Below are 26,067 nucleotides of genomic sequence, written 5' to 3'. Positions count from 1 at the left end.
TGTTAACTAAAATGGACTTTATTTGGATTTTGCCAGGTATGTGCTTTTTCTGGTCCAGGATACCACATTACATTAGTCATCATGTCTCCTTAGTTTCCTTCAGTCTGTGATAATTTTTCAGTCTTTACTTGATTTTCAAGACTGACACTTCTGGAGAAGACTGGTGAGATTGTAGAATGCCTTTCAATTTAGGTTTGACCGATGTTTTCTCATAATTGGATTATGGTTATGAATTTTGGAGAATACCACAGGTGACATTCTTTCTCATGATGATTGCATTAAGGTTATGTGATGTTAATATAATTTATCTTTAGCGATGTTTAGGTTGTGTCTGTCATGTTTCTCCACTCTAGAATTATTATTTCTCCCTTTACATATTTATTTGAAGGGCTTTCCTAAGTCCAACCCAATTTCAAGGGGAAGAACATTAAGTTCCACCTCCTCGAAGGAGATGTACCAAATGATTTATGGACTATGTTAAAACCACCAGAGTAATTAATGAGGATTGGAGGAGATTCTTAGAGGCTATGCAGATAATTCTGTTTCTCCTAAAAGTTTTACTAAGTTTAGCATCTGTCAGTGGATCTTGGCTACAGCAATTACTGTTGCTGGTCTAATGGAAATTTTCTCTTTCTTTCTAGATGTATATGTAAGTTGGAATTCTTATGTAGAGAAAATTTTCAAAATTTAATTACTTAGTATGGACTCGTGGATATTTATTTTACTCTTTAGGGTCACAATCTAATTCCATCATTATTACTCAGATTGTTCAAGCTTTGGCTGTTGATGTTCCTTCCATTTGACTCCCATGTACTTTTGACTACAAGATCACCTCCCCCATTCTAGAATCAGCCACTTCTCCAAGGAGCTGTCATTCCTTTTATTAGAGAAAATTATTGAGAAACTAAGATGTGGGCACTAATTAACTGTCATTGCTACTCGTTGACACTATTTCTAGTAGCTCTCAGTGGACAGAGCTAGGAATTTGCATTCATTAATACTTTGTTGTGTACAGTTCTGTGGATTTTGACAATGCTTTGAGTAACAAATCCACCTCTACAGTGTTATACAGAACATTTCATTGTAATGGGGCAATCACTCATCTGTTCTCTCTTTATGGTTTGCCTTTTCTAGAATGTCCTATAAATGGAAGTATGCAATATGTAGCTTGTTGTCGTTTTTAAAGATTTTAAGTAATCTCTACATCCAGCATGGGGCTTGAACTTAAAACCTCAGGATCAAGAGTCATATGCTTTACCAGCTGAGCCCGCCAGGCCGCCCAGTATGTAGTTTTTTGGATCTGGCTTCTTCACTTAGAGAAATATATTTAAGATTCATCCATGTTCTTCAAATCAGTTGTTTTCCATTGTGTGCTTGTACCACCATTTGTGTATCCATTCATGTGTTGTACATCTTGATTGTTTCAGTTATTTTGCAGTTACATATAAAGCTGCTATCAACATTCAGGTATAGGTTTTTGTGTAAGCATTGGTTTTCAGTTCACTTGAAAAAATACCTAAGAGTGGGAATGCTAGGTTGTATGGTTAATATATGTTTTACTTTGAGAAACTGCCAAACTTTTCTAAGATGGCTATACATACCATGTTGCATTCCCATCAGGAATGAATTAATTTGTTACTCTGCATCCTCACCAGCTTTTGGAATTGACTTTTTATTTTATTTTTAAATTTTAACCATTTTAGTAGATCTGTAGTGTATCTGTATTTTATTTATGAGAGAGCGTGCGTGCGTGCGTGCGTACACACACAGGGTGAGCGGCAGGCAGGGGGAGAAGCAGGCTCCCTGCTGAGCAAGGAGCCCAATGTGGGGCTCCATCCCAGGACCCTGGAATCATGACCTGAGCTGAAGGCAGATTCTTAACCAATTGAGCCACCCAGGCACCCCTTCATTTTTATTTTAATTTGACTTTCCCTAATGATCAACAATATTGTGCATCTTTTCTTAGGCTTATCCATAGATCTTCTTTCACAAAGTGTCTGTTCAAATCTCTTGTCTTTGTTATTTGGGTTGTTTTCTTATTTTTGAGTTCTTTTTATATTATACATTTAAGTCTTTTATCCTATATGTGATTTATAGATATATTTTCCCTATCTGAAAAGCAGTGCTTTTCACAGAGAAGGAATACTTTAATACTTGATGATGAAGTCCAGTTTATCTATTTTTATTTTTATGGATTATACTTCGGCATTATGTTTTAAGACCACTGCCTAATCCTAATTCCAGGTCCCCAGGTCACAAGATTTTCTTCTAAAGGTTTGAAAATGTTATGTTTTATATTTAGGTCTACCATTCATTATAAATTGCTTCTTACATAATGTGTGTAAGGTTTAGGGTGAAGTACATGATTTTGCATATGGATGTGCTAATGTTCCAAAACCTCTTCGAGAAAATATTCTCCTTTCTCCATTGAACTGCCTTTGTACCGTTGTCAAAAATCAACAGGCCATGTTTGTATGGCTCTATCTCTGTATTCCCCATTGTGTTCCACTGATCTGTTCTAGCCCTTTGCCAATACCACACTTTTTAGTAACTGTGGCTTTGTAATAACTTAAGATTTATGTGATTCCTCCAGCGTTTTTTTTTTTTTTTTTTCCAAAACTGTTCTGATTATTCTAGTCCATTTGGATCTTTTTTTAAAAAAAAAGATTTTATTGGGGCGCCTGGGTGGCTCAGTGGGTTAAAGCCTCTCACTTCAGCTCAGGTCATGATCCCAGAGTCCTGGGATCGAGCCCCACATCGGGCTCTCTGCTCAGAGGGAGACTGCTTCCTCCTCTCTCTCTGCCTGCTTCTCTGCCTACTTGTGATCTCTGTCAAATAAATAAATAAAATCTTTAAAATTAAAAGAAGATTTTATTTATTTGACAGAGAGAGAGCATGGGTAGAGGCAGAGGGAGAGGGAGATGCAAACTCCCCACTGAGCAGGGAGCCCAGTGGACTCAATCCCAGGACCCTGAGATCATGACCTGAGCCAAAAGGCAGACGCTTAAACGACGACTCAGCCACCCAGGCGCCCCTGGATCTTTTTTTTTTTTAATATAGTCTGACAGTCTTTATCTTTACCTGGATAATTTATTTCATTTATGTTGAATATAATTAGTCATATTTCAGTTTAACTTTTCTCTCACTGTTTCTTAAGTTCTGGGGTTCTTTCTCTTTTTCTTACCTTTTTTTGGGGTTCTTTTTATCATTTCACTTCCCCCCTCTTTCTAGTGTTGAAATATGTTGTATTTTTGTTTTATAAGTAGATACCATCATAGATGATAATAACTTGGAACTTGGAACCGTTATTTACCAAAATCTGATATTAATGGTCAGTGTTTTCTTGAACTTTTCCATACATTTTTATTTTGCTTGCTCTTCTCTCTTTCAACACAGACCTTCCAGATGGTATTATTGTTCTTTATCTTCTTTATTTAGAGATATTTGCTGGATATAGAATTATAATTTGGCAAATTTTTTTCCTTAGCACACTGTAGATATTAAACTGTCTTCAAGCTTCATTGTTGCTTTTGGAAAATGAGCTGTTCTGAGTTGCTTCTTTGGATGTAGTCTGACTTCTCTGCTTGCTTTTCAGCTTCTTTGCTTTGATTTTTCTGCTGTTTTATTATTGTATGTTGTGGATTTCTTTTTATTTATTCTCTTTGGAATTTATTGGCTTCTGGAATGTGGTTGTGTTTGATTGCTTCTGGGAAATTTTCAGCTATTATACCTCTTATAAATATTGCCTTTCCCCTGTCCCATTTTCTCCCCCCCCCTTTTTTTTTTTTTTTGTTAGATTTTATTTATTTATTTGAGAGAGCACAAGAGTGTTGGAGAGTCAGAGGGAGAAGCAGACTCCCTGCTGAGCTGGGAGCCTGATGAGGGACTCAATCCCAGGACTCTGGGATCATGACCTGAACGAAAGGCAGTCACTTAACCAACTGAGCCACCCAGGTACCCCCATTCTTTCCTTTTCTTGTAGTCCTGATCAAAAGTGTACCAAACCATTCCACAGTTTCTTTTTAAAAGTTTTATTTTGTTCTTTTCACTTCTTGAAACCTGTAGTATCTTGTTGCTTCATATATTCTGAAGCTTGTCTCTTATTTCTATAAGCATAGTTAGCATGATTGTTTGGAGTTTGCGCTTGATGAGATCAGAAGTCTCTGTAGGACTTTTGTGTTCTTTTTTTTTTTTTGCCAGTTCTTACTCTTGTAGTCTTTTCCTTCAGTAACTAGTTATCTTTGATTACAGGTTGCATATTATATTTGAAAAATAATTTGTAGGAATCATTTGAGGCCCATAATAGCAAGGTGTCCGTCCCCCGTCCCCCCCCGCCAACAGAGAGCTTACTCATGTGAGGTATCTGGACATTACAGGTCCAGGGACCACCTTAAAGCAAGCTTCGTATCTGATACTCCCTCCATAAGGATGTAATTCTTCCCTGGCTCTTCCACTTCCTATTTAGTCTCACCCTAAGGTTGTAACCCTCTGAAGTCAGCTTATTATGAAGGTCTCCTTTGAGACTCCTCCCCTTGTGAGGGCCCTGTGCTTTCCATCAGGACAAAATTCTAATTTTCAGGGATCAGCAAAGACCCTTTGGACTTCCTTCCTTCCTTCCTTCTCTGGGTTCTCATTTTCTCTTCGCTGTGGACTATAATTGTTTATCTGTTTTATTTAAGAGTGAGAAAATGAGAATGTGTGTATGTGTGAGAGTGAGTGAGTATAAGTGTGTTTAATCTGTTTTCTAGCTGTTCTCAGTGGGAAGATTGACCCAAATAATCTAGCCCACCCTTACTGAAAACAGGAAAATTGCCTGCTACAATCTTGGTTTCTTTGAAAACTGAGAAGCTCTAGTTACACTCTCATGGATCTAAACCCCCTAGCTCTTTGTCCTTTCTAGGCATTTGCTTTGTGACCTCTGTAGTAGAATTTATCTGTGTGAGTAGAGAAAGGAAGAGAATGAGATCTGAATTGCAATGGTTATGAGTTAATAAATTTTTTAAGGTTTATTTATTTATTTATTATTTGACAGACAGATCACAAGTAGGCAGAGAGGCAGGCAGAGAGAGAGAGGAGGAAGCAGGCTCCCCACTGAGCAGAGAGCCCGATTCGGGGCTCAATCCCAGGACCCTGGGATCATGACCTGAGCCGAAGGCAGAGGCTTTATCCCACTGAGCCACCCAGGTGCCCTGAGTTAATCATTTTTTAAGGCACACATTAGTAACAGTCAAGTGGAATGTTCCAGTATTATCCAAATCCGATATTAAAGGGTCTTGCTAGTCTGATGTACTTCTTTCTCACAGGGCATAATGAGTTGTGCCAGCCTCTTATCAGAGGGTATAATGTTCCCGGTCTTTAAAATTCTTGACTTGTTTAAAGTCTTGTGCTTTACAGTTTTCTTGTTTTTCATCTAAATAGTTCTATGCAGCCTTCAAAACTAAGCTTAGATGTTATTTTTTTCCTGGCAGCTTTCCCCAAACATTGGGGTACTCCATTAATATTTATTGAATGAATGGTAGTGGGTGGGTGGGTGACTTAAATTCCCTTCAGTGCCTGCAGAGCACCTTGACTTAATTCTTTCAAGCACTGGTCACTTGTGATGTGATGGACTGTACCCTTTGTCAAGGGCAGAGATGATTTCCCTTTATTTTCCAGGGCCTGGAGAAAGAATCTTTTCCTGGCAGTTGCCACACATTTCCTGGTACATAATAATTGTTTAATAAATGCTTACTCAGTGAACATTATGCTGTTAATTTTGAAAGGAAGAGAGAATGAGGGATTAAGGGCAACTATGGATACATGAAACAAGTAATTTGGATAGTACTAACTACCGTTTTTTTGTGTTTATTTGGCCTTCTAGGCAGTGCCACTTTGAAAGGGTGAAAGGTGGGGCGCCTAGCTGGCTCAGTCTGTGGAGTATGTGCATCTTGGTCTTGGGGCTGTGGGTTCGAGCCCATATTGGGTGTAGAGATTATTTAAAAACAAAAATCTGTTTAAAAAGAGGGAAAGAAGGGGGGAAAGCCAAGTTTCTATGATTTGTCTTTGCTTTTACCAGGTGCAAGTATAGTTATGTTCTCTCTGCGTTTGTTCTACAAAGCCTGTTTCTCTTGCCAGTTTATGCTGCCCAGTTGCTAGGAAGAATTCATTCTCTGCAGCAGTAGTGCTAAGAAGGTGTTGTTTTCCTTATACAACTGCTTTTCCCCTGAACGAGCAGTCTTAAATCATGCAGTCAGTGCAGTGTAAGCACATTCCTCATTCTTTACTGTAGGAATCTTTGCCCTGTCTGGATGATTATGAGATCTTGTTCATTCACTGTGGTTGATCTAGGGATGGGAGGGTTTTTGTGGGTTTTTCTTAAGATGGAGACTCTAAAAAACATCAGGATTAAAAGAAAAAAAACCATATTATTTGAAATCAGACTTTTTAAATTTAAAGTTTGAGAATAATCTTTTCCAGTCCCACTACGAAATTCATCTATAAAAATACATTGGCACAATCTATATAGTTCACTGGCCCAAATCCAGCATGTAATTTGATTTTGTAAATAAAGTGTTATTGAAACATTAGAAAAAAATACATTGGCACAGATGATTAATCAGACATGCAGTTTTCTGGTATTGGACCATTTACTAAGCCTCTAATTTTCTTTTTAGTTGCTAGATTGAAAAATAGAAATACGGCATAGAAGAGATTAGAGGGAGAGATTCGTTGAGGACAAGGGGAATTTTTATTGAAATTAATTAGTTCTGTATTCCATTTATGTTGATAAACATGATTTTGGCAGTACACATTTTAACCTTCTGGTTGGATGGAGTTTTCCTTGCATGTTATTAAAGAAGAGGTCAAACAGAACTGTATAACTGGCTTTGGTTGTAGGTGTGGTCTGACTTTAATAGGGTAAATTTTGTTGGCAGAATTTTTCAGTTGATTAATTGGCTTCTACTAGTCTAAGTATTAAAGAAACAAAATATAGCCATTGTCTTCAGCATCGGTCTGAAAGCTTTTTAGGTAGTAGTCATATGAAATCATTAACTGCCAAAGTTACACCTCCTTTTATGCAATTACATGAGAACAATAAGGATGAAGTTAGGTCATTTAAAATGGAAGTTATTTAATACTTTTTCTGTAAGTCAGATTTTTTTTAAGGTATGCTTATATTATAAGCATTAGATGGGAAAATTGACCTTCAGGATATTTAGGACTCAGACACTCTACCTAATTTCTAAACAAGCTTTTTGTAAAAATTGCTAAAATAAGGTTTTGCCAGTATTATCTTAGTTTTAACTTTTGTGGGGAGAAAAAGACAAATCTTAACCATGGCCCTGTTATTTAAGAGAGGAATCTGTAATACTGAGAGAGAACCTATATGCAAAGGAAATACCTACTCCAGAATCCTTGAGTCAGTCTTCCGGTTTTCCTAGCTGCGTACCACATGGCCAGAATAGGGGCACCCTATCTTCTGGAAGTAAACTTCATTTTCATTTCATTTTTGGGGAAAAAAACAAACCTCGATTTCATCAGCAAATAATATTTAGAGAACACCCTGCAAGGTGCAGAGCCTTGAACTGGGTTCTGTAAATTCAAAGGATAAATCAGACATGGATCTTGACCCCAGAGAGCTAAGTGCCTCCTAAGGAAATTAAGGTTTTTTAAAACTTTATAGGCCGGCCACCTAAGCTTTGAATCCCAAATCTCTCCTGGATGTTCATGGCCAAGCAACTGAACTTATTTAGGCTGTTTTCTTATTTGTAGATAAGGGAAGGAAATGTCTAACCATAGAACTGGGAGGGTTAGCTATTTAAAGCTTGAGAAGGCTCTTTTAGCTCCAGCCTGCTTATTCAGTATCCATTTTAATGTCTCATCCATTTTAACCTAGTCCAAAACCTGACCTATGAGTTCTCTTCCAGAAGTTTTCTATCCCCCATAAGTGGTATCAAAAGTACTTCTAGGGGCACCTGGGTGGCTCAGTCATTGGGCTCCTGCCCTTGGCTCAGGTCATGATCCCAGGGTCCTAGGATTGAGCCCTGTGTTGGGCTTCCTGCTCAGCGGGAAGCCTGCTTCTCCCTCTCGCACTTCCCCGCTTGTATACCCTCTCTCACTGTCTCTGTCTGTCAAATAGATGAGTAAAATCTTTTTTTTTTTTTTTAAGGTACTTTTGGGGTGCCTGGTTGGCTCAGTTGGTTAAGTGTCCAACTCTTGATTTTTTGTTGAAGTCATGATCTCAGGGTTGTGGGCTCGAGTTCGGCATGGGGCAGTCTGCTTCTCTCTTCCTCTACCCCCCTCCCTGCTTTCACGCTTACTTGTTCTTGCATACACACTCTCTAAAATAAAACTTTTTTTTAAATATCTCTAGCTAGAAATCTGAAAGTCACCTCCCACTTCTTATCCCATTATCTAGTCCACCCAGAGTTACTGATTTTATACCATAAATTTTGTTATTCAGATTTGTACACTTGTCTCTGTTGCTACCACCATAGGTCAAGCTTTCATCCTCATTCTTGCATAAGCTACTGCTAACAGCCTTCTTTCTACCTAAGTCTATTCCTCTGCTTGTCCCACACCCAGCCAGAGTGAGCTTTTCAAGATGTGCACACGGGTCACTTTTCTGCTTAAAACTCTTCAGTGAGGGGCGCCTGGGTGGCTCAGTGGGTTAAGCCTCTGCCTTCGGCTCAGGTCATGATCCAGGGGTCCTGGGATCAAGCCCCACATCGGGCTCTCTGCTCCATGGGGAGCCTGCTTCCTCCTCTCTCTCTCTGCCTGCCTCTCTGCCTACTTGTGATTTCTGTCTGTCAAATAAATAAATAAAATATTAAAAAAAAAAAAAACTCTTCAGTGAGGGGCACCTGGGTGGCTCAGGTGGGTTAAAGGGTGGGTTAAAGGGTGGGTTAAAGCCTCTCCCTACAGCTCGGGTCATGATCTCAGGGTCCTGGGATCGAGCCCTGAGTCGGGCTCTCTGCTTGGCGGGGAGCCTGCTTCCTCCTCTCTCTGTCTGCCTACTCCTGATCTCTCTGTCAAATAAATAAATAAAATCTTTAAAAAAAAAAAACAAAAACACCTCTTCAGTGAGTTTCCATTATCCTTGACTGCAGATAAATTTTTTTAAAGATTTTATTTATTTATTTATTTGACAGACAGAGATCACAAGTAAGCAGAGAGGCAGGCAGAGACAGAGAGGGAAGCAGGCTCCCCGCTGAGCAGAAAGTCTCAATCCCAAGACCTTGAGATCATGACCTGAGCTGAAGGCAGTGGCCTAACCCACTGAGCCACCCAGGCGCTCAGATAAAATCTTTTTTTTTTTTTAAGATTTTTTTTTTTTTTTTGTATTTATTTGACAGACAAAGATCACAAGTAGGCAGAGAGGCAGGCAGAGAGAGAGAGGTGGAAGCAGGCGCCCCGCTGAGCAGAGAGCTCGACGCGGGGCTCGATCCCAGGACCCCGGGATCATGACCTGAGCCGAAGGCAGAGGCTTAACCCACTGAGCCACCCAGGCGCCCCAGATAAAATCTTTTCAAAGGCGTATTTGTCTCACGTTTGTTCTGCCTTTTATTCCCAAGGCCTGGCATAGTATTTTTTTCATAGTAGATGCTCGTATATTTAAGGGATGGACAAAAGAAGAAATGTATGAAAGAACCAGCCAATAATTGAGAAATTTAGCCCATCCCTTTCTTTCATGTTAGGCTGTATGTGAATATACGTACATGTTTACAGAGGTTGTAAGTGACATACTATTTCTGAATATAATAATGTTTTTCTTTGATGACTTTCCCTTCATATCTTTTCACATCCCCCTCTTTATCCCTAGCCTATCACACTCTCCCCCATCCCTCTTCACACCACTTTATTTATCTGAGATTACTGAAGTACAGTTGAAGAACTCTTGCATTTCTTCTCCCTATGTAATGAAGGCCCCTATGTAATTAACATTCATGCAAACAACTCTCTTACTGTAAACAGATTATTTGGTATGCATGTTAGTAAAGTGAAGCACCGCTTCGGGTGCTGCAAAACCGCTGGTAGTCCTCCCAGTGGGAAATCAAGTCCACCAGTTCATAAATTAGGTCCCAGCTGATGAAGCACAAAGCTGTAAGAGCCAGTCAGACAAGTACTTGAGAATCTCAGGAGTTTCATTAGTGAATAGTCTTGCTCTGCTTTTCACAGAGAATGCCAAGGCCTTAAGAAAGCAGAGGAACACTGGATGATAAAACTGAGAGATACACAGACTAGTAAATGAGAGTTGGGGAATGTTTTCCATGTGACTCAGGTGATTTCCAGGAAAAAAAATGAAGTCTCATTTTGTGATGTCATGTTCACCCATGATTTGGCCCTCCAAAGCTGGGAGTTAGCTACAGCTCCTATTATTTTTGTATTTATTTAAAGAAAATATGGTGAAGTTGGTAGATTTTATGTTTTACCACAGTTTTTATGAATAACATGTTTCAACAAAAGAGTGGTACAAGGAACATCTGTAAACTCTTTACTCAGATTTACCTATTATAATTTTTTTTTTTTTAAGATTTTACTCATTTATTTGAGACAGACAGCAGGAGCTGGGGAGGGATGGGGAGAGGGAGAAGCAGACTCCCCGCTGAGCAGGGATCCCAGCATGGGGCTCTCTCCCAAGACCCTGAGATCATGACCTCAGCCAAAGGCAGAGGCTTAACCCACTGAGCCACCCATGTACCCCTAAAGGAGATAGAAGTTTATTGAATACACTGCAAGGGAGCAGCAGGAAGGACAGAAGAGGAGAGGCTGACCGCCATGGGACAGTGGGTATGATAGTATTGTTATTTACATCATTTACCCTGCTCCAGTAGAGAATATAGTCTAGGGACTGGACACTGTATAGTCATGTCTCCTCTCTCCTGCCTGCCTTTTTTATGTTTTATAATATTGATATTTTTGAGTACAGTGTATCTCTCCCCCCCCCCTTTATAGAAACTTCCTTGTAACTAAGTTGAGATTATACAGTCTGGGCCAGAAAACTGCATAGGTGATGTGTTCTCAGGTTATGAAATCTGGAGACTTAGTACATTTTTAATCAATGCAGAGTAAAGGGAATCAACAAATGCTACAGGAATTGTTAAAAGAAGATAAATAGATTGGAATGGTTAGGGAAGACATCAGTTTACCAATAGGTAGACTTAGTTTACCAATTTGGTAGAAAGCATGTTTCTAAAATCCACCACTTTTCCTTCTATGTCCTATTTTGCATTATTTGAGGCAATATATATTACTGTCTTCTCCCAGTTTTTATTAAGCTTGCTCCTATATTAAATAAATCAAGAGGAAATTTCTGGGAGTACCTGGGTGGCTCAGTGGGTAAGCCTCTGCCTTCAGCTCATAATCTCAGGGTCCTGGGATCGAGCCCCGCATCAGGCTCTCTGCTCAGCGGGGAGCCTGCTTCCCCCTCTCTCTGCCTGCTTCTCTGCCTCCTTCAGATCTCTCTCTCTCTCTCTCTCTATCTCTCTGTCAAATAAATAAATAAAATCTTTTTTTAAAAAAAGAAAATTTCTGTTTTTAAATTTAATGACTTGAGTCTTTCAAGAGGTAACTAAGGATCTACTGAGTTATTATGCGAGGTTCCCTAAATGATTTGGACCAATATAAAAAGACATTGAACTTCAAAGTATGAGAACAAGTCTTTATTCCCTTCCTGGTTTCATCAACCAGGAAGGGATGGTTGGTTTCATCAACCAGGAACAGTCAGGCTGATGGTTTATAGTCCTGGCTTTGCCACTGTTCTAAAGCCTTTTAACACTCTGTAGAGTGAGCTATAGAAAGCTGTTCTAGTCAGTAATTTCTGTGGATTGTATAAATGGTAGTAATGTAGATGGGTCTATCCTTGATGTCATTTTTTCCCTTCCAGGCTATCTTATAAAGAACGTCCAGACTTTAGATGAGGAGGTAACAAGCAACTGCAGAGTTGGATTAGGGCCAGTCTAAAGTATGTTTCCTGGGTTTACTATGATGATGATGAACAACGTCTAGACTTTACAAGACCAGTGCTCTAACCCCTGAGCTATAGGGCCTCGCACGTCTAGACTTTAGATGAGGAGGTAACAAGCAACTGCAGAGTTGAATTAGGACCAGTTTAAACTATGTTTCCTGGGTTTACTATGATGATGATGATGATGATGATGATGATTACGATTTTCTGTCCCAAGTTAGAGGAAACACTGTGGTTAACACATTGGGGATCTAGTCATTTGTTATCAGATAAAAGAATCAGAGGTATATTTGAGAACATTATTGGTTTTGTTTTTTTGTTTTGTTTTGTTTTGTTTTGTTTTTAATTTGAGGCCATTATCATAAGATGATTTTTTTTTTCCCATATGCTTTAAAAAAAAATAATTCCTTGGCCTTTATGCACTTTGTATTCGCAGTTTAAAGAAAACAGGTCTGAAACAAGGTCTTATCCCCAGCTGCTTCTGAACACAGTGACCACCAGATCTCCAAACATCAAGTCCACCTTCGTTCGCCAACCTGTCTGACATGTCGGGACCCGTGCCAAGCAGGGCCAGAGTTTACACAGATGTTAATACGCACAGACCCCGAGAGTACTGGGATTATGAGTCACACGTGGTGGAGTGGGGGTAATTGTTTCTTTTTACTTCACTGTGCACACTGAAAAGGGTTGACTCTTATGGATTTGTTGAGTAATTTGTATCAGGAATCCTTCCTGACTACATTTATAAACCTCAAGATTGAAACCTGATTTGTGTTTACTTCTGCAGTTGAGAAACAAGGTATTGCTTTGCAAATTAAGAGTTTTGATTGGCTTACCATGTAAAAATTTTTTGTCTCATATTCTTACCTTGGACTCACATACTCTGGATAAAAGGCCGGTAACATAGAGTTACCTGTCAGCTTATCTCAGCTACAGGCTTCACAGCTAGGTGAGAATTAATACTTGAGAGACTTTAAAAACACCAGACTCTTACATAAAATATTTTTGAGGTCAGAGAATGTTGTCCCATGATGATACTGAAGGATGAAACAGTTCTCCAGAAAGATGTCCTCTTTCTGATAGAAGCAAAATTAAACGCGTATCAGCATTTGCCCTTATCATGAGTTTAGCCATGTGTAACATGAATTCAGCCCAAATTCCATTTTGAACAGTTGCAGTCTACCTGAACAGCTGTGTTTGTCCCTCATTCTCTATGCAGTCTCTCTTGGATGTTTGCATCTGTTATCCTCTAACATGTATGTAGTTAATTGATGAGGTCATACTTACTGTGGTAAAAGGCTTTGGACATCAACTACAAAACAAAGTATTTGAGGGGCACCTGGGTGGCTCAGTGGGTTAAAGCCTCTGCCTTCGGCTCAGGTCATGATCCCAGGGTCCTGGGATCAAGCCCCGCATTGGGCTCTCTGCTCAGCAGGGAGCCTGCTTCCCCTCTCTCTCTCTGCCTGCCTCTCTACCTACTTGTGATCTCTGTCTATCAAAGAAATAAATAAAATCCTTAAAGAAAAAAAAAAGGAAAGTATTTGAAAGCACATAAAGCTACAGCTCCCATGTGCTACATTTTATGTCTGTTCACATGTGTACATAACCTCTAAGTGGTTAAAGGTAATCTCCCAGAATTGGCATAAGGGTGTATTGACCATGATTTTTACCAGTAAGTTTATTGCCTCTGCACAAAGAGGTACAGTGTACTTCAAAGATACCATCAAGAAACTATCATTGATACTCTGACAGTTCCTTCATATCACAGGCTTTGGACTCCAGGAATACCTGTGTTTTGCTAAGGAAATTTCAACCACTCTGTTCAGATTGAGTGCTTTGCACTTAGTTTTGCTTAAATAACACTCTAAATAGCCCTTCTGAGTTTTCGGCATGGTGCTATTTGCTTGCTTGCATTTGTTTTCTGTGCCTGTCCCACAGGAGAATTCAACTAACCTAAAAGCTTCCTTCCCCTAGACCTCCCTTAATTCATCGTCCATTGTCCTTAGTATATTTTACCTTGTCTGTTCATTCACTTTGTTTTTAGCTGCTTGAGGAAATTGCATAGCTAATTTGTTAATTGGATTTTCAGTGTCTCCAGCAGGAGTAAATAGAATTTAGGCCTATTAAAAGGACCATGTTTGTCATTCTCTAAAGCAAAGTCATCTAAGTTGTAATCAGAGACAGGGAGAAAATGTTGGCATTTCCCTTATTTTATTATTATTATTATTATTATTATTTTTATATCTGCTGATGCTAATGGTCATGGAATATGGATAAAAGTGAGGAAGGGACCCCTGACTATGGTTCATGATCTGTGGCGTGATTTGCAAACTCCACTCTATGGACTGTTCTCAGGGTTTGCCTTGGAGGGCAAGTGGGAGGTCAAGCCTATATATTGAAAGCCATTAAAAGGCCCATTAAAAATCAGCTGCTTCCAAAGTGCAGCTGAATTGAAATATTCCTACAATACGTATTTTCTGCTGGGCCAGGCATGAGAGGACAGGAATATATAAAATTATTCTCCAAGGGAAAGCTGTCTGTTGTTGGACACAAACACACACAACAAACCCTAATATAAGCTGGCTATGTGTGGTATGCCAGTAGAAATACAAACAATTTGGTATTTGAAAGAATAATTGAAAGGCTTAAATTTTTCTAATTCCAGGACTTGGAACACACATTTTTAATTAATAGCCCAATTTTTAAAATACAAAAATTATTTGAAATACCTTTTATTTCTTTTACCCCTCTGGTAGTAGAGTTTTTAAAGTTAATTAGTGCCCAGTGGTTTGAAATTTTAAAATCATTGTGACTTTGAGTCTTTCTGTTTACAGTAATCAAGATGACTACCAGCTGGTTCGAAAATTAGGCCGGGGTAAATACAGTGAAGTATTTGAAGCCATCAACATCACAAATAATGAAAAAGTTGTTGTTAAAATTCTCAAGGTGAGTATAGAAGAGCAAGATTATAATTTCAGAGATACTTGGAATTTAGATTTTTTTTTTTTTAGGTAATAGTACTTCAAATTATTTTTTGAATACTTTTTTTAAAAGTAGCATCTGAAAGGGTTTTTGGAGTGCTTTAACACCTTTATTTTATTGTATCCTGTGAAGTTGTTAGAAGAGATTATTTGACAGATCAGGAAACTGAAGCAAGAGAAGTGATTTGATTTGAGTCCTACAACTAGATTGTGGTAGAGAAGGGAGTAAAGGTTCAGTCTTCTGTCTCCTAGGACTTCGCCTAATTCTGATTTCCTAGATTTTTAGTGAACAGTCCATCCTTTTGTTTTCAAGAAGTTGTTACCTCTACTGTTTAAAGATGAAGAGTCAGAAATGCAGGCCTTTAAGTGGCAGGCAGATGCTATCAATGCAGCTAGTCTGATAGAAGTGCCCATGATTGGAGGATGTGAGTGATGGGTACTGCTGCATGTGTTCCATCCATGGCTCAAAATTGGTTTGTAGTAGTGCAAATCTAATGTTACTTGATACTCTTTTGCAAAAAGAAAGTAAAAATTTATATTTATATATGAATTATCCTGATGGTTAAATGTTGGCTCAAGAGTTTCTAAACATGTTCTGTAGGCCAGGCTTGGCCAATGGGCTACCAATATGCAACTTGTGAGTTAGTTACAACTGTACTGTGCAGTATCATATGCCAGGAACTTAGCATATAATTTCTTGCCATAGGAACTTTAATATATTTGACACTGAGAAGCAGAAGTTCCCAGACTTTCTCAATTTATAACCACCCATATTGTTTCAGTAACTTTTAAGTAGTTAAGTCCAAATAACAAAAAAAAAAAAAAAAAAGTGTTTAATTTAGGTTAGGTGCCATTTAAAATTTTCTATACATAAATTGAAAGAAAGATATAATTTTATTCTTATATAACCTTAATTGATTAATTTTAGGATATATACATACACTTATCAATCACTGCACAACTTCTCAAATGTTGGAATAAGTTGGCCACTGATAGCTTCATTTCCTTTTCAACATTTTTTTTTAAGATTTTATTTATTTATTTGACAGATCACAAGTAGGCAGAGAGGCAGGCAGGAGGTCGGGGGAAGCAGGCTCCCTGCTGAGCAGAGAGCCCAATGTGGGGCTCAATGCCAGGACCCTGAGATCATGACCTGAGCAGAAGACAGAGGCTCTAACCCACTGAGCCATCCAGGTGCCCCTCAACATTGATTTTTGTACAATATTTGCTTTTTATCACAGCAGCGGGTGAAAACCCAGCTTCATAAAAATACACCATCAGAAAGAATGTAGTTCAGCCTAATGCTGAAATTATGAACTACCTCAGGCCGGTGGTATACTCTGTATCTGGCAGATACTGGATGTTGATCAGTATTTCCCTCAAAAATTAAAAATTTCACAGAGACCTTATAAATTTGCTAGGGTGTCATGGCACACCTTTTGGGAACCAGAAAGTTTGAGTATTTATGTCTGTCTTAATCACACATAGAAAGAGAAGTAGGCTAGAAATCAGAACGTGTGGGTTCTAATCCAAACTCTAAAAGTAATTAACCTTGGTAGTACTTTTAACCTATCAACATATCTAAGATGTTTGCTCATCTGTGCAAATGAGATAGTCTTGCTTTGTCTTTCTCAGAGTTGATATGAGGATCAAATACAAAATTACATATAGAAGTACACTTTGGAGGCTGAACTACTGTGTAACTGTAGGATGATATATGGATAGGGATATGATAAAGTGATAAGTTAGGTTATCTAGAGTCATACAAAAGGCACAAATAGTAGGTCTCACAGTTCAGAAGAAGGTGAGAGTTAGGAAAAGCTCCCAGGAACTGTTTTCAGGCCCTAAATAGAAGGAGGATTTGGATAGGTGTTTGTGGGAGTGGAGAAGGAGCAAGTGTAATTCAGAATGCACAACATAAGAGGAAGAAACAAGTGAGAAATCTTTCACATGGAAGATGTCAAGTGACTATACATGGGACGTGAATTTAGAAATGGAGATTGAATTGGTGGTCACCTGGAAAATACCATCTCTGCATTTCCTTCCAGTGTTAAAAGTTACTTGATTTTTATCTCTTCTAGGTTGTTGGGAGTCATTGTGTTTTGAGTGTGAGGAGGGGGTTGAAAAGACCTTTTTCAGCTCAGTCTTTTCCTAACTGTACTGTATACTGTAATTATAAAGACGGTTATAAGTGTAGATGAAGTTCATTCATAAACTGTATTTAAAATTTTTAATGTCTCCCACCTATTTATTAAGACAGAATAGTTGCATTGGTCACGTTAAATTAGGGTTTAATTCACCTGCCTGGTCTGTCACAAACCAGCTTTGTAAGTTTATAGATTTTAAGGATTCTATAGAAGAAACTTCTCATAAACCAGTAACTTTTTGCCATAAACTGGCAGTTGGGAAATAGTGATTTAATAGAAAATGGGATAGATTGATGAGTTAGTCCCTGGAGGGTAGAAAGATCTCCCAGATACTATAGCAGATCACAAAGATCTGATAGTTGGAGCAAAAAGAGAGAACTTCTAATCAGCCTGCTTCCTAGTCAGAGTATACTGAGTTCTAATATCAAGGCTAAGTGCTGTGGATTGAATTAAATGTGGACTGTGGGAGTCTCTGTTAGTAACTGTTTCCATTTATTGTCTACTTTGAATTAGCCCCTATTCTAACTGTGGTATTTACATTACAGCAGTTCTTCAAGGCAAGTGTAAATTCAGAAACATTTAAGTGCTTTTCCCAAAGCTGCAGAGCTATAAGGCCAGATTTTGAGGATGGTCTAGATCCAAGACTTGCTTGCTTATGTCTATACCATGTGCTTAGGTCTTAAGACAAGGTTACAAAAGTTTACAGTACAGTTTGGTAGTTCCTAGACCTAGAGTATCAACCTAGGAAGTACCTAAGAATTGCACTCTAGTTCCATCCTCAAGATTCTGATTCACCAGTTCTAGGTTGAGCCTGGGAAACTGTGTATTTAAAAATCCAGGTGAGGGGTGCCTGGGTGGCTCAGTGGGTTGAGCCACTGCCTTCAGCTCAGGTCATGATCTCAGGGTCCTGGGATCGAGCCTTGCATCGGGCTCTCTGCTCAGCGGGGAGCCTGCTTCCTCCTCTCTCTCTGCTTGCTTCTCTGCTTACTTGTGATCTCTGTCAAATAAATAAATAAAATCTTAGAAAAAAACAAATCCAGGTGACTGTTGATCATGAAGTAACCACTGATTTGTTGATGAAGAGATGATACATACTCAGAATAATTTCTAAGAATCATATGCATTGTATCAGTAGTCTGAGGTGACTGACACCCTAGGAAAGACCTATCTGCATGGTCCGGGGTAGCAGGCATGGGCCACATGTGGCTGCTTAGTATTTGAAATGTGGCAAGTGCAAATTGAGATGTGCTATGAAGATAAAATACACTCGATTTCAAAGGTATAATACAAAAAATACATATAAAAGTGCTTTTCAGTAATTTTTGTATTGATTTACATGTTGGAATAAGATTTGGGATGTATTTTTGTAAAAGATACTGAAAATGTTTTTTAATGTGGTTACTGGAACATTTAAAACACACAAGTACTTTAAATACATGCATTGTATTTCTTTTGGACTAGCACTACTTGAGACCATTTAGAAGGAAGGCTTTGTGGAGGAAGTGCAGTTGGGACCAAAGCCCTCCTCAGAAAAATGAAAGGAATTTCTGTATGAGAACGGACATAAAAATGATGGGTGGAGGCGAAGGAATGTGGAAGATACACTCAAAGGATTCTGCAGAGTAGTCTTTTTAAAAGGGAGGGAGGGGTTCATTTATAGGAGTATTGGCAGTAAAGCTAGACAGATATTATGGGTTGTGTCCCAGCCTTATTGAAATATATGTATTCTTATTGATCATTTTTACCCATAAGAGAGGCTTAGAGAACTTGTGTAATTTGCTGTTAGCACACAGCAGGCAGGTAATGAAAGTACAATTCACCTTATACAGTCTGACTCCGAGGCCAGCATTTAACCCACAGAGTTATGCTACACAAAGATGGTTTGGCCGTCTTTGCTGTTGGTCCTGACTTATTTTAAGATTTTATTTATTTATTTATCATATTTTAGAGGCGGAGAGAGTGTTCACAAGGGACGGGCAGAGGGAGAGAGACAGAATCTGAGCAGACTGCCATGAGCACGGAGCCCAGCATGGGGCTCAATCTCACGACTGAGATCCTGACCTGAGCCAAAACCAAGAGTCAGAGGTTCAACCAGCTGAGCCACCCAGGTGCCCCTAGGGTGTTTATAGACTTAGAGGAAGGAATGGAAAGAGTCCATGTTTCATCCTAATTGACAAGGAGATTTTTATAAGATATATCTTAGTGTTTCCATTTGCATTCCTACTTTGTATAGTTTTCAAAAGTTAACATGCTAAGACTGACAACTGGAGTTAAATGCTAGTTCTGCAGAGGGTCTGGTCTTTGGGATGCAGAATATGTGACACAGGGCTAGGAGAAGGGGTTTCAGAGATGAGACTGAAACATGTCCATCCTTGAAAGCGTTCATATGGAAGCCATTTATGTATTACATTACGTATTGAAGTACTCTGAAGTAATTTCACTAATACATTTTTACCCTTTTAGCCAGTAAAGAAGAAGAAAATCAAGCGTGAGATAAAGATTTTGGAGAATTTACGAGGCGGTCCCAACATCATCACACTGGCAGACATTGTAAAAGACCCTGTGGTGAGTATAGTAGGCGCTGGCAAGGCCCTTCAGGGCTGAGCTGGTGTTTGACCCAGAGTATAACTGGCCTCTTTATTTTCCCCCCTCAACCGTTAAGTCCTGCTTTAAAAGTGCTTAATCAGTTATACCATTTAACTAGCTTGGGTCTTTCTTTCAAAGAGACCTCCACCCACAGACTATTTCTTATTCTTCTAGGCTAAGAGACTGATAGCACTGGAAACTGAAATGTGTTAATCCATTTTGCAAACTCAGGTCCGATGCCGATGGGCGATGGGCGCGTTGTCGGGCTGCCTAGAGCCTGGTGAGACTTCCGCTCCATGTCTTCTGTTTGAAATCCATCCCAAAAATGACCTAAATGTGGTGATGAAGAGAGTGGGGAGGGCTTGTAGCAGTAGAGGGTTTCCTGCTACTAAGGCGAGGACTACCAAATTCACCACGTAGTATCCGCAAACATTGTGCCCACTAAAACTGCCAGGGCTGTTGCTAATGTGTGTTTTCTTTTTCTCTCCCCTAGTCACGAACCCCTGCCTTGGTTTTTGAACACGTAAACAACACAGACTTCAAGGTATAATATATAACCAACCATTTCAAGGTGTTGGGTTTTTAGACCACATAGAAAGGCTTTTAGTGATGTTACTGTTAGAAGAGCTTCCTTCTGACTTGCTTAAAAAGAGCTTTTCATCCTTACCATGCTAAATTTTAAGGTAGAGAAACTCCTATACAAGCAGTGTCCACTTTCTGCTATTTTGCTCTTATATTTGTTTTGTGCTCTTTTCAATTACCAGTACATTTACTTCTCACCACCTTTGCCATTCATTTGACAGTTTCTACAGATATCAAACATAATAAAAGACCATAGCACATGTTCAGTCAGGATCTGGTTTTAAGGCATTTCAGTTTAAAACAGCCGTATTCAAGAAGGAATGTATTTTATATGTAAAGCAAGGTCTGCTTATACCTTGGGATTCCTCTGAAGCTCTGGGGTGTAGATATTAAAAAGGGGTGGATAGAGAGGGTGGTGTAAATTCTGATATGACACAAACCTCTACAACAGATCTCTGACTTGCATCCCATCCAGTGGGCTGCTTATTTTACATACTGCGAGTTCCAGTGTGGCACAGGACTATGGACACTGTCTTTGGTTACAAGCTGTAAAGGTTTTTGACTTGGCCTTTGCACCAGTCTAGTATTAAGAATGTTACATATCAATAAATGGTTGAATCCTTTGCTAAGAGGAGGAAAAACAGAAAAAAACTATTTCAGAATCAGAATGATAACTTCAAGGAAAACTGTCAGAGGATATCACTAACCATTTATGATATGTAGATGTAAAAAAAATCTGCAACTTTTTGGAACCTGGGAAGTTATTTGGAGTTTACTTTTAAATTGGGACAGGAATAGTTCTGTTAAATTAACAGATTTGTCAGCAACCCATCTTGCATACCCATTGGTAATCCACAGTGCCTGTAACTATGTAAGCCAAAAATGGGTTAGTTCCCTGCTAGGGAGGCGTGTATGTGCCAAAATGCCTTGTATGAGAAAAGTCTGGAGATAAATGAAAAGCAGACTAAATCGCAGATAAATAACATCAATGCATGTTGCGTATATAAATTGATATGTTCCCAACAGTGGGGTATAGCTTTAGCAATACAAGTTTAAGTAAGTCTTCACTTTTACATACAGTGTTAAAGACCCAAAGTATCTTCTTTAAAAAGCAAGTTTTCTGTTGGAGAAGTAGAGACCAGTAAACAGATCTTGGAATAGTAGCAAATGAGCCAAGCCTTGGTTTGAATTACTACAAAGAAGAGAAATTGCCTTCCTGTCAGAGCTCAATTGTTGCATTTGTCTTTAACAGCAATTGTACCAGACGTTAACAGACTATGATATTCGATTTTACATGTATGAGATTCTGAAGGTAAGGGAACCTGGAATACTAAATATCTTTAGTTTGATCTTCCTTTTGTTAAATAGTCCAGTTAACTGTGAAAAAGTCTGTGACTTGACTTTGAAAAGTATGTTGAAAGAAGGGGCCTCCTCATATAAAATTTTAGTAAGTTAATAGCATCAGAACCAGTGTGGTAATAAGCATTATGGAATAGAATCCAGTAGGAATGTAATTTAGAATGCTTTGGAAACAGCATTTAGAAGTGAGCTGGGGCCCCTTTAAAAAAATATAGGTTAGCTCTGTCATGCCTTTAGGAAAGTTACAATTAAATTGTTAAAACTTACAAAAATAATTTCTCATATGCTAGCTTCTGGTATACTTTATTTTACTTAAAATTCAACAAGTAAAACAGTAAACTAACTCAGTCCTCATGGGGTCATTGTCCTAAGGATTATGTAAATCTCTTCTTAAGAGATTGCTGACTTAGAGTGGACTTTGATTTCTAAAGTGGGATCACCAATTATCTTGCTCCTAATCAGCATTAAGATCAGCTTTATAGATGAGAAAATTGCTCAGAGGTGGCTAAAGTTTCTTAACCAAATGAGGGTTGCTATAAAGCCTGCATTTGAGCCTTGGTAGTGCTCTAAAGAAACCACGCCAGCAGAGATATTTGATCTTTCCATTGGCTCATGCAGTACTGTGGCAAGCAGGACCTCAAAAGTTAAGGGTATACTTGTCTAGCCTTGGGAACCATAAGAACCCAGGTTGCCCTTCAGGAAGGACAAGAATTTGGCCAGTGACATCAGCTGGCTTGAAGGTTGGGATTAGCAAACCCCAAAGGTTTGCCATTCTTTTCACCTTAATTTCAGATTGGACATGGTTTTCAAATCAGATTTGATGTCATAAATCAGGTACAGGAACAAACAGTAAAATTTTTGTCTTTGTGAGCCATAGGGTCTTTATCACACTACTTATATCTGCTGTGGTAACAAAGAAGCAGCCAGAGATGATATGCAAACAAATAGGTACGGCTGTGTTCCCGTAAAACATTCCTCACAAAAACGGGCAGCAGGGGCATATTTGGCCCATGGGCTATGGTTTGCCAACTTCTGTTGTGGACTCTTAGCTGCTAAAGGATTATTGTTCTTTGAATGAGAGGTTTGTGGTACAGACCAGTTTTCTTCTGAGGGGCCTATGTTTGTGAAAATGATTCAGCCTTTGGGCAAGAGGGAGAGATTGGAAGTAATGCAGTTGGTATACACTTTGGGTGTGTTTGAACAAAAAGGAAGTTGAAACAACAGTGTAGGAACAGAACTTGAAGTTCAGAGGCTATGAGTTTGCCTGACTGTGGGATCTTGTACAGGTGTCTGAAGAGTAACGTGGGAGTGATTGTCCTAATCTTGACTCCCAGGGCTGAGGCTAGAAGGAAAACTATGGAGGAAAAAGTTAGAGAAGACTTTAAGAAAGTCACTTTTCAGCAAGCTAACTCTTTCTTTCTTACCCGTTCCTCATACAGGCCCTGGATTATTGTCACAGCATGGGAATTATGCACAGAGATGTGAAGCCCCATAATGTCATGATTGATCATGAGCACAGAAAGGTAATGTGATAGACTACCAAGTGTTACTTACTTATATGATAGAGTTAATCAGCCCATCTTCAACATCTGTCCATTCACTGGTAACTATTAAGCACTTGATAAATGTTTAGTAAGTGAGTGAACTCATTAACAGAATATTGAAATCAATATTCATATTCCTAAGAATACTATCAAGAAGGAAACAGATTTGGGCACCTGGGTAGCTCAGTGGGTTGATCCTCTGCCTTCTGCTCAGGTCATGATCTCGCAGTCCTGGGATCGAGTCCTGCATCGGGCTCCGCTTAGCGGGGCGGCCTGCTTCCCCACCCCACCCCCACTGCCTGCCTCTCCACCTACTTGTGATCTCTCTCTGTCAGATAAATAGGTAAAAATCTTAAAAAAAAAAAAAGGAAACAGATTTGGGGCGCTGGGTGACTCAGTAGTACATGCAGCTGTTGATCTTGGGGTTAAGTTCAAGCCCCATGTTGGGCATAGATATTACTTTGAGCTAAAAAAAAAAAAGGAAGGAAACCGATTAGTGGACAAAACATTAGCTTTCGGCAGGGAAGCTGGCTTCTGTTCCATTCATTAAATAACTAGTCTCTTGGGGAAAACTCCTTTCTCATTTGCTTCCCTTTTCTTACTTGTAAAATGGGTATACTAATACTTGGTTTGTGTGCCACTAGGTTATTTTGAGAAATATACACCGTTGTAATATAGATAAAAATATTCAGAAAATGCGGCTGCTTATTAGCAAGTGTCTTGAGGTCCCTGAGCTCTACAGATGTTTTTAATACAGCTGCACTGACCAGATAGCTTTATCGTCGGTTTTTTTAAGGTGACCTTTAAGCCCACCTTTTATAGGCAGTGGTGACTATCCATTGTAGACTTTGGGGACATAGTTGATTTATTCACCAGCTAATGATTCTTTTAGACTCACACTATGTAATAGGTATTGTTCTAGAGGCTGGAGATGCAGGCATGAGACAAATAGACAAAAAAAAATTTTGTCTATAGGGAACTTGCATTTGAGGGAGGATGATGGGATAGAAAGGTTAAAAGTGAAGTGGAAGAGGGACGCCTGGGTGGCTTGCTTGGTCAGTTAAGCATCTGCCTTTGGCTCAGGTCATGATTCCAGGGTCCTGGAATCAAACCCCATTTCAGGCTCCATGCTCAGTGGGGAGTTTGCTTCCCCTCTCTCTCTGCCCTTCCCCAACTTCTGCATGTGTGTGTGCTTTCTTGCACATACTCTTTTTTTTTTTTTTTTTTTTTTGAAGTGATGTGGGGGTGCCTGGGTGGCTCAGTTGTTAAGCATCTGCCTTTGGCTCAGGTCATAATCCCAAGGTCCTGGGATCCAGCCCTGAATCAGGCTCCCTGCTTGGCAGTAAGCCTGCTTCTCCCTCTTCCACTCCCCCCTGCTTGTGTTCCCTCTCTTGCTCTGTGTGTGTGTGGGGGGGGGGGAGGGTCTCTCTCTATCTGTGTCAAATAATAAAATCTTAAAAAAAAAAAAAAACTAAAAAAGTTAAAACAGTGATGTGGAGGAGAAATAAATCATGAATAGGGGACGGTGGAGGGTATTGCAGTTTTAAATAAGGTTATAAAGGGAAGGTTTCATTGGGAAGTTGACATTTCAACACTTGGAACCAGTCATGTAATCACAGAAATAAATGTGTCCCAGATGGAAGAAATCTCAGGTGCAAAGGCCTTGAGGCAAGAATGTGCCTGGCATGTTGAAACAGAGCTAGATAGAATGAACAGGTAAGGGGCGCATGGGTGGCTCAGTGGGTTAAGCCTCTGTCTTCAGCTTAGGTCATGGTCTCAGAGTCCTGGAATCAAGCCCTGCATCGGGCTGTCTCCTCAACAGGGAGCCTGCCTTGCCCTCTCTCTCTGCCTGCCTCTCTGCCTGCTTATGATTTCTCACTGTCAAATAAATAAATAAAATTTTGAAAGAAGGGGCACCTGGGTGGCTCAGTGGGTTAGAGCCTCTGCCTTCGGCTCAGGTCATGGTCCCGGGGTCCTGGGGTCGAGCCCCGCATCGGGCTCTCTGCTCAGCGGGGAGCCTGCTTCACTTCCTCTCTCTGCCTGCCTCTCTGCCTACCTGTGATCTCTGTCAAGTAAATAGATAAAATCAGAAAAAAAAAGAATGAACAGGTGGGAGAGGAATAAAATGAGATCAAAGAGGTAGAGAGAACCAGATCATGTAAAACCGTAAAGATCATTGTCAGGCCTTTTCTCTGAAGATGCAGAGCTTTTTTGCAGGGTTTAAGCAGAAGGTTAACATATTCTCACTTAACATTTTTAAAACATTCATTACCTATCTATTAGAACAATTAAAATTTTAAAATGGCAATACCACATACTGGCAAGGATGCAGAAAAAGTCAGTCTCATGCATTGCTGGTGGGAACATGGATTGGCACAGCCATTTTGAAAAATGCCAGATTGGGTCACCTGGGTGGCTTAGTTGGTTGGGTGTCTGCCTTCAGCTCAGGTCATGATATCGGCGTCCTGGGATCAAGCCAGTCATCCGGGAGTCTGCTTCTCCTCCCTCTACCCTTCCCCCCACTCATGCATGCACGAGCTCTCTCTCTTTCTCTAATCTTTAAAGAGAAAAAAGAGGATAGAACCTAGTGATAATGAACAACTTGGTAGATTTCATGCTGAGGAGGGAAAAGCAGTCAAAAAGTTAAACTAATGAGTCCATTTTCAAAATAACGAAATTGGAGCTTGAGAACGGGTTTCCCCAGGGGTTAGGAAGTGAGGGGGAAGGGATAGCACAAGGGACACCTGTGGTGATGAAACAGCTCTGTATCTTCTGGTGATGAAACAGCTCTGTTCTGTGAGTCTGCGCATTGATAAAGTTGCAAAGAACTATATGCCTGTAAAACTGGAAAATAATATCTGTCTGAATTGTGCCAGTATGCAAGGTGTTACCCTTAGGGGAAATTGGGTGAAGGGTATACA

General features: G+C 39.5%; 1 protein-coding gene across 3 annotated transcripts in view; it reads left to right on the top strand.

Annotated features, from left to right (window-relative positions):
• CSNK2A1 (casein kinase 2 alpha 1) overlaps nt 1–26,067 on the top strand; it is a 56,844-nt gene that overhangs the window by 18,315 nt on the left and 12,462 nt on the right. The window contains exons 2-7 of one of the 3 annotated variants that reach the window (XM_032858985.1): nt 12,384–12,593; nt 14,782–14,893; nt 19,539–19,640; nt 20,155–20,205; nt 21,496–21,555; nt 23,042–23,125. In XM_032858985.1, coding sequence (XP_032714876.1) covers nt 12,493–12,593; nt 14,782–14,893; nt 19,539–19,640; nt 20,155–20,205; nt 21,496–21,555; nt 23,042–23,125 — 510 coding nt within the window. In that variant the 5' untranslated portion in view covers nt 12,384–12,492. Of the gene's footprint in view, nt 1–12,383; nt 12,594–14,781; nt 14,894–19,538; nt 19,641–19,846; nt 19,942–20,154; nt 20,206–21,495; nt 21,556–23,041; nt 23,126–26,067 lie in introns of those variants that run through there. The other 2 variants (XM_032858987.1, XM_032858986.1) reach the window with 2 other exon arrangements.

This window comes from Lontra canadensis, unplaced genomic scaffold (genome assembly GCF_010015895.1).
Source record: "Lontra canadensis isolate GAN:19392208 unplaced genomic scaffold, GSC_riverotter_1.0 scaffold16, whole genome shotgun sequence".
Lineage (NCBI taxonomy): Eukaryota > Metazoa > Chordata > Mammalia > Carnivora > Mustelidae > Lontra > Lontra canadensis.
The sequence above is the reverse complement of the archived record's forward strand: the minus strand, read 5'-3'. Positions and strand labels throughout refer to the sequence as shown.